General features: G+C 37.4%; 2 protein-coding genes across 2 annotated transcripts; both read left to right on the forward strand.

Moving 5' to 3' along the window:
- Positions 1–23: 23 nt before the first annotated feature.
- Positions 24–7,150, forward strand: LOC100854719 (COMPASS-like H3K4 histone methylase component WDR5A). The gene is made up of 2 exons (XM_003632434.4): positions 24–1,261; positions 6,547–7,150. Exons 1-2 carry the CDS (start codon positions 614–616, stop codon positions 6,838–6,840), a joined length of 942 nt encoding a protein of 313 aa, XP_003632482.1. The 5' UTR covers positions 24–613; the 3' UTR covers positions 6,841–7,150.
- A 971-nt stretch (positions 7,151–8,121) lies between these two features.
- Positions 8,122–10,733, forward strand: LOC100246268 (pentatricopeptide repeat-containing protein At3g12770). Its single transcript, XM_019221216.2, has one exon. It carries the CDS (start codon positions 8,506–8,508, stop codon positions 10,312–10,314), a length of 1,809 nt encoding a protein of 602 aa, XP_019076761.2. The 5' UTR covers positions 8,122–8,505; the 3' UTR covers positions 10,315–10,733.
- The last annotated feature ends 1,330 nt before the right edge of the window (positions 10,734–12,063 follow it).

Genomic DNA, 12,063 nt, shown 5'->3' on the forward strand with positions numbered 1-12,063 from the left:
CATGATAGGTAAGCGCATCTCCATTGCAATTGTCCAGTACAATATGCTAAAATTAGCCGCAATTGTTAAATGTCATAGCAAAAATATTATTGTGTATAGCATTCTGCGTTACAATATTGTATTAAAATTTGACATTGCTAAAATGATCCTCTCGTTATGTAGGTTTAACAGTACATCATTTTGTCTCCTTTGCAACCATAACCAGTTCCTTTTCATTCTGTATCTACTCCTCTATAACTAATTTGTCATGCAAGACAATCTCCTTATTTGTTTGTAAATCTTGACATTCCGGAATGGAGTCTTGAACCATTGAGTAGAACAGTTTTACAGAAATGATTGAATTGAAAGTGATTCAAAAATGAAATTTAAATATAAATCATCCGCCAAACAGGTTACATTGAGAACTCTGCTAAGGTTTACAGCCAAAAACAAGCAAAAAAAAAACGAAAAGGTAAATACAAACAGCCGGTGGTATGGATGATCTTTTCAATTTAAGACTGAAACAGGTCTGGGTGTACTCACACGGTCACACCAATAAAGCATACAATTTAGTGTCCTAAATGTAATCTGAAAAGCAGTAGCGGCCGAGTAAGAAACAGCTATTAGCTTCCAAATGGCTTCAGATCCATCAGAATTCATCACCCCCTACAAGCTCAAACAAACCCTAACAGCCCACAAACGCGCCGTTTCAGCCGTCAAGTTCTCCTCCGACGGCCTCCTCTTGGGTTCTTCCTCCGCCGATAAAACCCTTCGCACCTGGTCCACCTCTGGCGACTTCTCTACTCTCCAAGAATTCCATGGCCACGACCAGGGCATTTCGGACCTCGCCTTCTCTTCGGACTCCCGCCACGTCTGCTCAGCCTCCGACGACAAGACCGTCCGCCTCTGGGACGTCGAAACTGGCTCTCTCATCAAAACACTACAGGGCCACACCAACCACGTTTTCTGCGTTAACTTCAACCCCCAGTCCAACATGATCGTCTCAGGTTCCTTCGATGAGACCGTTAGGGTTTGGGATGTCAAGACTGGCAAGTGCTTGAAGGTGCTTCCCGCACATTCTGATCCCGTCACTGCCGCCAATTTCAATCGTGATGGCTCCCTCATCGTTTCCAGTAGCTATGATGGTTTGTGCAGGATTTGGGACGCTTCCACTGGTCATTGTATGAAGACTTTGATCGATGATGAGAATCCTCCCGTTTCTTTCGTCAAGTTCTCCCCCAATGGCAAGTTTATTCTTGTGGGCACTCTCGATAACACTCTGGTCAGTATTTACTTATCATGTTTGTTTAAATTCCTCAATGAGTGAACGCTAAAATCCTGAACTGTGTTATCTTTAAAAGCCAAAAAACCTTTCGGTTTCTTTTTTCTTTCTTTCTTTAAGAATTTGCCTCTACTTTCTATTATTGCATTATGAATTGCTTCTCAACATTTTCTGGTTCGTCCTTTTCGATTCTAGGACTCATAGAACCCCATGGGGGGACTCAATAGATACTCATCCTTATATAGTTTAAGAAAGAATATCCCAAGCCATAGAATTTAAGGCACGGCGAACTTAGATTTATTTTAGAATTGGCCTCTATAGTTGAATTATGGGTGATTAATCAGTTGTCGGAGATGTTTTGGTTATGGTTACTATTCGTTTTTTTTTTCTTTGATAGGCCTGGTTATGGTTACTATTCATGTAGCAAATGAACGGGATTGGGGCTATGATCTAAAAGTACGTGATGGGAAAGTTTAAATCAAGTAATTGACAATTTGAAAGGAACGTCAAGCGAACCAGCTGTTGTTTGTGAAACTAGTAGCATTGTAAGTTGAAGACAATACACACATAGGCCACATTGGTGTATACTTGATAAGGTGTCACACATACCAAGATATTATATATTTGTGGAAATATAAGGAGGTTGATATTCTGATCTAATGTTTTGTGCAACATTGGAATAAGGTCTAAATATTATTGTTGTTGGTATTCAAAGTGTGAAATCATGACTTTTGATGATTATACCTGAATTGTTAGGCTAATATCAAAAGGGAAAACCAAATGAATATGAGATTCATCAAATTAAAAATCATGAAAGATTAACAATGTGGAAAAGACAATATAAAGGGGGAGGCTCACGCTGATTTGGAGCATTTTATCTAGCTTGCCTATTTACTCTAGTCATTATTCCAGATGCTAAGGAAAGTGAGGTTGAGGTTGGAACATGTTCAAAGGGATTTCCTTTGGGGTGGAAGGAATTTAGAGAGAAAACCTCATTTAGTGAAGTGGGTTGTTGTTTGCTTAGATAAGAAAAAAGGGGTCTGGAATTATGTGTCTTGCTTCGCTCAACAAGGCTCTTCTTAACAAATGGATTTGCCTGTTTGCAATGGAAAGAGAGGCATTCTTGAGGCAAATTATAGTGGGCAAATATGGGAAGGTTGAAGAGGGGCGGTGTTCTAAGGAAGTAAGTGATAGGTATGGGATTGGATTATGGAAAGCCATATGGAAATTGTGGTCAATTGTTAATTCTGTGGGTAATGGAAGGAGGGTAAAGTTTTGAAAAGATAAATGGTTTGGTAATGGGCTGTTGTGTGTTTCTTTCTCCTCCTTATTTGCCTTAACTAACTCAAAGAAGGCGTGTGGCTAATTTGTGGAATCAATCTAACGTTAGTAGCTGTTAGACTTTTAGCTTCTCTAGACATCTAAACAATTGAGAGATTGAGATTGTGGAGCGTTTTCTTTTGAGGCTTCAAGATAAGGCAGTGAATGGGGAAGGAGAAGATAAGGTGATCTAGTTGGAGACAAAGAATGATTCTTTCTCTGTGAAGTCTCTTTATGCTTTCTTAAAGCCTAGAAGTTCAACCCTTTTCCCAAGAGCTGTTGTTTGGAACACTTGGGTTCCACCTAAGGTGAGTTTCTTTGCTTTGGGAGGTGTCATGGGGTAAAACTCTAGCTTTAGATTAGCTCTAGAGGAGAGGGTGATCCCTGGCTAACAAATGCTTCCTTTGTCATATCCGGGAGAAGTCAATTGACCACATTTTTCTACATTTTATTATGGCAAGGTTTTTGTGGAAGCTTTTGTTCTTTCTTCAAAGTATCCTAGGTGTTACCTTTCTCAGTAAGAGAGACTTTGTTAGGTTGGCGTGGGTTCTTTCTTGGAAGGAAATGGAAAAAAAGTGTGGGGAGTAGCTCATTTGTGTCTTTTTTGGATAATTTGGAAGAAGAGAAATAAAATATCATTTGATAACAAGGAGTTCTCTATCCAAAGACTGAAAAACTTGTTCCTTTGTTCCTTGTTTCCTTGTTATTTTGGACTAAGTTGTACATAACTAAAAACCCAATATCCTTGTGTAACTTTATTGATTGGCTAGGTTCTCACTAAGGGAGGGAGTCGTTTTTTGTTTTCCTTCCCCTATTTTTTGGCCATCTTTTGGCGGTTGTTGTATGGTCTTGTGCACTTTAGTGCGCTCTCTTTGGCGCTTTTTAATGCATTCTTTTTTTACCTATCAAAAAAATGTAAGATTAAAAACTGAAATTGTAGGGAATGATGGTTGCATAGGTTGTTCCAAATTCAGTGCTTGACGAAAACTGAGCAAGAAAAGAAAGAAGAAGAATAATAAGATAATGATGATGATGATGGAGGTGGAGGTATTCATACACATGGATCTTAATAAAAGAGTGTGTTTGATTCCTCCTCATCATTGGTTGAAAAAATTGTGGTAGAATTGTTTGGATAGAAGAAATGGATCTAGTTAATTAATTCATATGATACTAAAAATAAAGTAAAAATTTTAAAAAGGGCAATTCTTACTAAAAATAAAGTAACAATTTTATAAAGGCAATTCTTAGTATTGAATATAAATGCTTCTAATTTGAATTAGAGATATTTTACTGTTACCATCTTAGTTGTAGCCTGAAGAATTTGAAACAAAGTTTTTTTTTTATAATTCAAACAATTTTTAACATTAGTTTATTGCCTACAAGATTCAAAATCCAAGTCCTCAACCTTGTTTGGGTTATCTAGGTTTTGTTAAAAGAATTGACCTTGTGGCTTTGCTCAAGTTAAAGGGTTGGGGTGGGTTTGTGGGAGGTTTCAAATTCAAGTTCTAATGAGGACAAAAAGGGGGGGAAAAAAAAGAACAGAAAAGAAAAGAAAAATGAAAATTTACCTATCAAAAGAAAGAAAAAAGGTTTTGTTAAAAGAACCTAAATTCAGTTAAGGTTCAAATCATCCCAAGACTTAAGACAAGACTCAAAACTAAATCAAGTTAAGACCCAAATTAAGCTCAAGGCATTCGAAATCAAGCTTCATTAAGCCCTCACTTAACAATTAGGAAAGGAAGAGTCATGGAACAAAATAGAGATTGTACTCACATCCCTCTTCAAATAAAGAAAAATTTAATTTGACCACATATAATTTTTATTTAAGAAAAATTTGTGTGGACAACTATATATATGTAAAAAAATGTCATTTTGACCCCCCTTTTTAACTGAACAGGCCAAAAATGACCACATTTGTTTTTAGAAAAATTAAAGGCATTCAAGCCTCTCTAACAAGGCATGCCCCTTGGCAGGAGAGTTGCTACCACTGGGTGTCAATATATGCCTTTCAGAACTATGAGGATGCCACAAACCAAAAGTGGCAGTAGATGCATTTGTTAAAAAAAAGGCTCAATAATCCTTTAGTTATCCTATCAAAAAATAATCCTTTAGTTAAAAAGTATGACAAGGAAAGTGTTGATGTTAGTGTTGCATGTGGCTCTTACTTGCACTTTGCAGGTTATATGCATGGATTCTTTTATTTTTTTTGATAGGCAAATAAGAATATGTATATGCTTGACCTATAAAAAAAGAGTATGTATATGCTTGAATTTATTTCTTTACTTGCACTTTGCAGGTTATATGCTTGAATTCTTTTATTTTTTTTTGACAGTCAAATAAGAGTATGTATATGCATGAATTTGTTGCTTAGTCTTGGATAATTTATTATGTTTTATGATATTGTGCTAGTCTCAGCCTATTTACTTTTAGTTCTTTCTTTGTCTTTTGGTCTTGAAGATCAATTACAAAAATTTCATCTGAGGATGGCTTCCACAGTGTCAGTTGAAGGGTTTTGGTTAAACATAAACCATAGTTGTGTAAGTGGAAACAGAGTGTATAGGCATGTTGAAGGCTTGAAACTTTATCGTTCCTATAAATATTGATGAGGTGCTATTAAAACAGAACATATGCTATCCTGATCACATGGACCTTGAGGATAGTGATTGAAAACTCTAGTGTATAACATTTGCAGATGTAAGATATTGATGAAAGCTTATGTTTTCATCCTTCAATGTTATTATCTCTTGTGGAATTGATTTTGTATCGTATTGTGCTTCATTTTTCACTATATGCAGACATAAGTTTTTATATCTATTTTTGAATATTTAAGAAAACTTAGAAATGTATGTATACAAAATAATAGAAAACCAGTACAGTACAATTCATGAGTTGAGAACCATGTAGTTGGTATCCAAGAAGAGAAGTAGCTATTACAATTCATCCTATTTGCCTCTTTGATTGTCTTTGCGAATCAGTCTGTCAACAAGTATTTGATAATCAGTTAGTTCATTGTATAGTGGCTAGTGTGTTGTGGGGGATTGTTCTTGGTCTGTTTGGAGCCCAATGGGTCTTTCCAGAAACTGTAAAGGAGGCGATTATCAGCTGGAAGGGTTCTTTTGTAGGAAAAAAGAGGGAGAAAATCTGGAGATCCATACCGTTATTTATTTTTTAGACTGTTTGGAAGGAGAGGAATAGATTAGCATTCAGGGGGGGGGGGGGGGGGGGGGGGGGAGTTAGCTATACAGAAAGTTAAGAATTCTTTTGTTTGTAATTTGTGGGGGTGGGCAAAATTGTATAGTGGTGCGGAGCCTCGTTCCCTTATAGGTTTCCTGGAGTGGATAGCCTCCAGTTAAGGGTTGGTGAGTTTTTTGTTTCTTTTGGTTGTTGTTGTGAGGTCTTCGTCGCCTCGTATACTTCCTGTATGCTATGCGGCGTTTTGCCTTTTGCTAATATTTGTGTTTACTTATCAAAAAAAAAAAAATAATCAGTTAGTTTATTGTTTTAATGCATAAACTATTTTTATAAATAAATTTTTTTTTACTAAGATGAGAAGTGTTAGGATTGACTAAAAGAACATGTTACGACTCTCTAGTAACTGCTTATTAAGTATCTGCTGTGGGATTTGCTGTTGGCATATATTTGGTTGTTGGAGCGTTTCTGATGATATTTGTTACTTTTGAATTTTGTGGAATTTTAATACTGAATTATCAGTTCAAATTATCAAGCAATGGAACTCCTGCCTTACACACTTTGATTCTAAGTGGAGTTTTTGGTTTTTAGAATAGAAAATCCATAACTGAAGATATATTGTATAACGAGGGGATAGACATAAGCAGATGCTATGGGTAAATCAAATGCACATGAGGCAAAAGTGTAGAACTGTCAGTGGGATAATCTTTTATGATAACCGCTAACTTCTATCTTATGGAGAATATTTTCACCCATTTATTATTCTGTGTCTGCAGCGGCTTTGGAACTTCTCAACAGGGAAGTTTCTGAAGACATACACTGGCCATGTCAATTCAAAGTATTGCATTTCATCAACATTTTCGGTAACAAATGGGAAGTATATTGTTGGTGGTTCCGAGGATAACTGTGTGTACTTGTGGGAACTTCAGACGAGGAAAATAGTGCAGAAATTGGAAGGTCACACAGACACTGTTATATCGGTTTCATGTCACCCCTCCCAAAATATGATTGCATCTGGTGCACTCGGCAGCGACAAGACAGTGAAGATTTGGACTCAGGAGAGAGATTGATTAGACATGTTAACTGGCATCTGAAGATTGTAATAGAATGGTGTCTGGTGAGCTTGGCAATGACTAGCTAAGGTGTTAACTGCGAAGACTGACTTGGTAAAAAGGGATTTACATCTTTAAAGAGCCAGGCTATCACTGCATGAGAATTTTACCATTTAGATTGTTAGGAAGGCAAGAGAATGTTACCATTTAGATTGTTAGGAGTTTCTCCCTCTCTCTCTCTCTTTCTCTCTCTCTTAATGTCTTCAGGAACATTGCTTCATGATGGTTAATATGAACTCTGCCCGGATGACTACTAAGCAGTTTTCTATTGTTGTCGTTGTTTTTGTTAGTGTTATTATTATTATTATTATTTACTATTGGGTGTTTTGGTTCTTTTTGAGGCAACACCAGCAATGGTGATAAGAGGGCATTAGAGATGTCCTTCCGTATGTTGAGGATAATGTATCCTTGTCTGTAGTAGACTCTCTCAAGACGCAAGCCTTGCTGCTTGTCCATGAAGATGCTGTAAGCGCTGGTTTAGGTCAATTATAATGCAAGCCATCTGATGCCATGAGTGACAATAGTCCAAGCAAAATGCACTTTGCAGAGTGGCCTAGGACTCGAGGTCAGCGAGGATACTCACATGAATGAGCATGGTTGGATGACCTTAAAAATGTTTAAAATGGATTCCATGCCAATATTTGACTACTCATTAGGATTTAGGGCACGGATATAGATCACTTCCATTTTGTTTTCAATAGCATTTTAAGGGTACATGAATTCTATCTCTAATTGTTGGATATAAGGGTGATAAAGTTTGATATGATTTATCGACTCGAACCCAATATATTTATCATAAATTTGGGTCGTGGTCAAATTTGTGTTGGCCTATATTACCTATTTAATAAATAGGTAATTTTTAGGTCAATCTTTATAATGTGAATTTGATTCGAAGTGACTCATTTAATAATCTTTTTAATTAATTTAATTATAATTTTAAATTATTTACTTATATTTGATTAGCTTAAATTTGTTTTCTAATCAATAAGTCAATTGAGTTATAAATATATTTAATTAAAGTATTAATCATATAGATTTATATAAGATTTAACTTAGCTTGGTTATTAAATAAAAGAATCTAATTTTTAAATGGGCTAAATAGGTTATGTAAAGTGTAGCGTGTTAAATAATGTTTGAATTTATATATGCAATGTATTTGAATATATGTTTTTTATTTTTATTTTTGACATAATTACTATTCATGTCTAGTTTAGGTCCATCTATGTACGTAGTATACTAGGGCTTCAACAGGCACGAATACTACCACCAGCACGAATTGCCACCCTTGAGGGATGATACATCAAAAGATCATTACAACTGTGCAGAGAAGCGGTGTATAAGGCCAAGGTAAAGAGAACCCCCAAGGGATGAAGGCATTGCTTAATAAAAACATTACTGGCTGCGATGCGGTTCTGGACTCCCGTTTCGCCTTATCAGCACCTGCTAATTACAGCTGAAAGATTATAGAAGCGGGGAAACGATCATTGACCGTCTCATTAATATAATATGACTGAGGATTTGTGGCCCTCCTGAATGGAGTGGAGTTAAGACACTTTGAAAAGAGTAGTAACATTTGATTAGAATACGTCAAGGTTTTTGTTTTTATGGTAGCGTGGATCTCAGATGCATTTAACTTCACATGCAACCAGGCTACGTGGTGCCGGCACTTGTAAGGGGTTGCCGGCCCTAAGTGGTTGGTACGCCTGTTGTCTAGGCGCTGCATGCCAACCGTTCAACGCAATTCCTGAAAGAGGTGAGTTTAAGCTGGTTCATTCGTTGTGTGAAGGTTCTTTGGCTTCTGATTATGAAAAAGGGATTGATAAAGAACGTGAAAGCCATTGCATAAGACCTGCCAAGCATGCCAATGTCCGTGAAGCGTTGGAGTCCTTTCGGCGGATGAATACTTCTGGAACAAAGCCCACAAAGTTCATTCTCTGTACTGCTCTGAATTCTTGTGCAAAACTGCTGAATTGGGGCTTGGGTGTGCAAATTCATGCCCGAATAATTCAAACTGGGTTCGAGGATAATCTGTTCTTAAATAGTGCTCTAGTTGATCTATATGCAAAATGTGATGCTATTGTTGATGCAAAAAGGGTATTTGACGGCATGGAAAAGCATGATCAGGTGTCATGGACATCGATTATATCTGGGTTCTCCAAAAATGGGCGTGGAAAAGAAGCCATTTTGTTTTTCAAGGAGATGTTGGGTTCCCAAATTAAACCCAATTGCGTCACATATGTAAGTGCTATTAGTGCATGTACAGGGCTAGAAACAATTTTTGATCAATGTGCATTGCTCCATGCTCATGTTGTCAAACTTGGATTTGGGGTGAAAACTTTTGTGGTTAGCTGTCTAATTGATTGCTATTCAAAGTGTGGAAGAATCGATCAAGCTGTCCTGCTATTTGGTACTACTATAGAGCGGGATAACATTCTATTCAATTCTATGATTTCTGGGTACTCTCAGAATCTTTTGGGTGAAGAAGCATTGAAACTGTTTGTGCAAATGAGGAACAATGGATTAAGTCCAACCGATCATACTTTAACTAGCATTCTGAATGCTTGTGGAAGCTTAACTATACTTCAACAAGGAAGACAGGTACACTCTTTGGTTGCTAAAATGGGTTCAGAAAGCAATGTGTTTGTGGTCAGTGCTCTATTAGACATGTACTCAAAGTGCGGAAGCATTGACGAAGCTCGTTGTGTTTTTTATCAGGCAGTTGAGAAGAATACTGTATTGTGGACTTCAATGATCACAGGGTATGCTCAAAGTGGAAGAGGACCAGAGGGACTGGGACTATTTGAGCGCCTAGTGATAGAAGAAGGCTTCACACCAGACCATATTTGCTTTACTGCTGTATTGACTGCCTGTAATCATGCTGGATTTCTTGACAAAGGCATAGACTATTTCAACCAAATGAGAAGGGACTATGGGTTGGTCCCTGATCTTGATCAATATGCTTGCTTGGTTGACCTCTATGTGAGAAATGGGCATCTAAGAAAGGCAAAGGAACTGATGGAGGCAATGCCTTATGAACCAAATTCTGTAATGTGGGGTTCCTTCTTGAGCTCTTGCAAACTTTATGGTGAAGCAGAGCTTGGGAGAGAGGCTGCAGATAAGCTTTTTAAGATGGAACCATGCAGTACTGCCCCGTATGTAGCAATGGCAAGTATTTATGCACAAGCTGGTTTATGGAGTGAAGTAGTTGAGATTAGGAAATTGATGAAACAAAAGGGTTTGAGGAAAAGTGCAGGATGGAGCTGGGTTGAGGTAGACAAGAGGGTTCACGTTTTTTCGGTGGCTGATGCTTCACACCCTCGATCTCGAGATATCTGTGTTGAATTGGAAAGGCTCAACTTGGAAATGAAAGAGGTTGGGTATACGCCCCAACAAAGATTCGAGTTAGAAAGTGTTGATGATGAACAATTCTGATTGGACAGAGGATTAAAATTTGAGCATTGGATAGGCAAGATAAAGGAAACTTGATCTCTGAAACTGACAGGAGAGCAGATTGGATCAAGCTCTTAGGTAAAGAGTTAGGACTTCTAAGATATTTGTGTAGCACAATGTATACCAACTATAGGGATCTGCAGCTGAAGTGTTTGGTTTAGCATGGGAAGATTTTTGTTCTCTGATTGACTTTCACTATCAAGGTAACATATGTTCTTTGGGACTATTTTTTGGATATAATTTACTTGGCTGAATGTCTGATCAACATTTATTCTTTGTTTTCCATTTCTAAGCTTATTGGTTGGTTCCTTGAGATGTTGAATGGTACTGGGTTTTTGTTAAAAGATTCAGTTATGTAATAAACAGGTCTGACAGTTTATGAAAAGATAGTACACAATGCTTCAGCGACCAATCTGCCATGGCCGTTTGCCTTGTTATTATATTAGACTTACTTGGTTGTTGTGGTGCAGGGAAGGACATGGAAAATGTAAATGACCCAATTGTCACAGCCTCTGGGTTTAATCTATGACAGGAAGAAAACTTCAAAAACAAAAACAGGGCAAAATTGACTAAATGTGGAGCTTAAGGTTTGGGAAAAATCGAATTGAGGGAAAAAGCACAAGCAAAAAAATAAACAGAAAAATTAATCCTTCACTTCTGTGAATCAGAGGAACATGTTAATGTTAAATTACCTCCTCTTTATATTTATATACATATAAAATAGAATGAATGTCAGATCGAAGATATGATTCCCTACTAATTAATGGACTATTTCATGGTGGAAATAAATCATTGGTACCGCCAAACTGTCAGCGTTGGATCTCTACTTTATTTTGCTTTTGCTTGGCCCCAGATTGCATTGGCCTGAGTGCAGATAGAAAGTTGTTATATTTTGGTTCTTGAAATGGACGTAGTATCAGTTGTTCATGTTTTTGGATAAGGCATCTTCTGGTGAGTGACGATATATTTTTTTTTTTAAGAAGAAAGTATCCCCCATCGATCTTCACAAATCCAAAGCAGATCCTTCCAAAATTTGAGGTCGCCCATACGTGGTTGAAGAGGGCCACCAACCCCAAATTCACTGTCCTCGTACATTTTAACAGCCCCATATCTATAATCACTCAGAGTTGCCTCTGTTGTTTACAGCGTGCTTCAAACCATGCAGCCAAGTGGAGACATCTACCATATATTAAAATTCATTTTATGTTGGAATAAAATGAATGAAGAGAAAGCTGGACGCAGCTGGGGTTCTTGGTGTCCCAACAACACTGCAACGGTTACCCAATAAAACAAAAGAGTACTTGCTTCGATGTCCAGCATATTTCTTAATTGAAGGGAGCCAGGTTGGCTTCCAAAAACCTTAACCTTAGTGCCACATTCGTGGAGATTATAATACAATGCGATGCTCCCGAGGTATCAACTATCAACGTACAGCTTGTAATTTACAACAAATCAATATATGTATCCACCCAACACAATCCAATAGGATCTTGGTCAATGGAAATTCACTGCCTCTTTCACATGATAGACCTTCAATTATTTATCACCCCTAACCTCTATTACATATTCATTTTTCGTCGTGCACGGTGGTTCTTGGTTGAATGCATAACGCGATATTCTCTCACTGTGTGGAATGGTTTCCTCTCATATTTTTCACGTGTGGAATCACTCATATACTATGCTTCCTTCTGTTTTCCACCATGCTTTGATTCCAACAAAGTGTTTAAGCTC

This window comes from Vitis vinifera, chromosome 7 (assembly GCF_030704535.1).
Source record: "Vitis vinifera cultivar Pinot Noir 40024 chromosome 7, ASM3070453v1".
Classification (NCBI taxonomy): Eukaryota; Viridiplantae; Streptophyta; class Magnoliopsida; order Vitales; family Vitaceae; genus Vitis; species Vitis vinifera.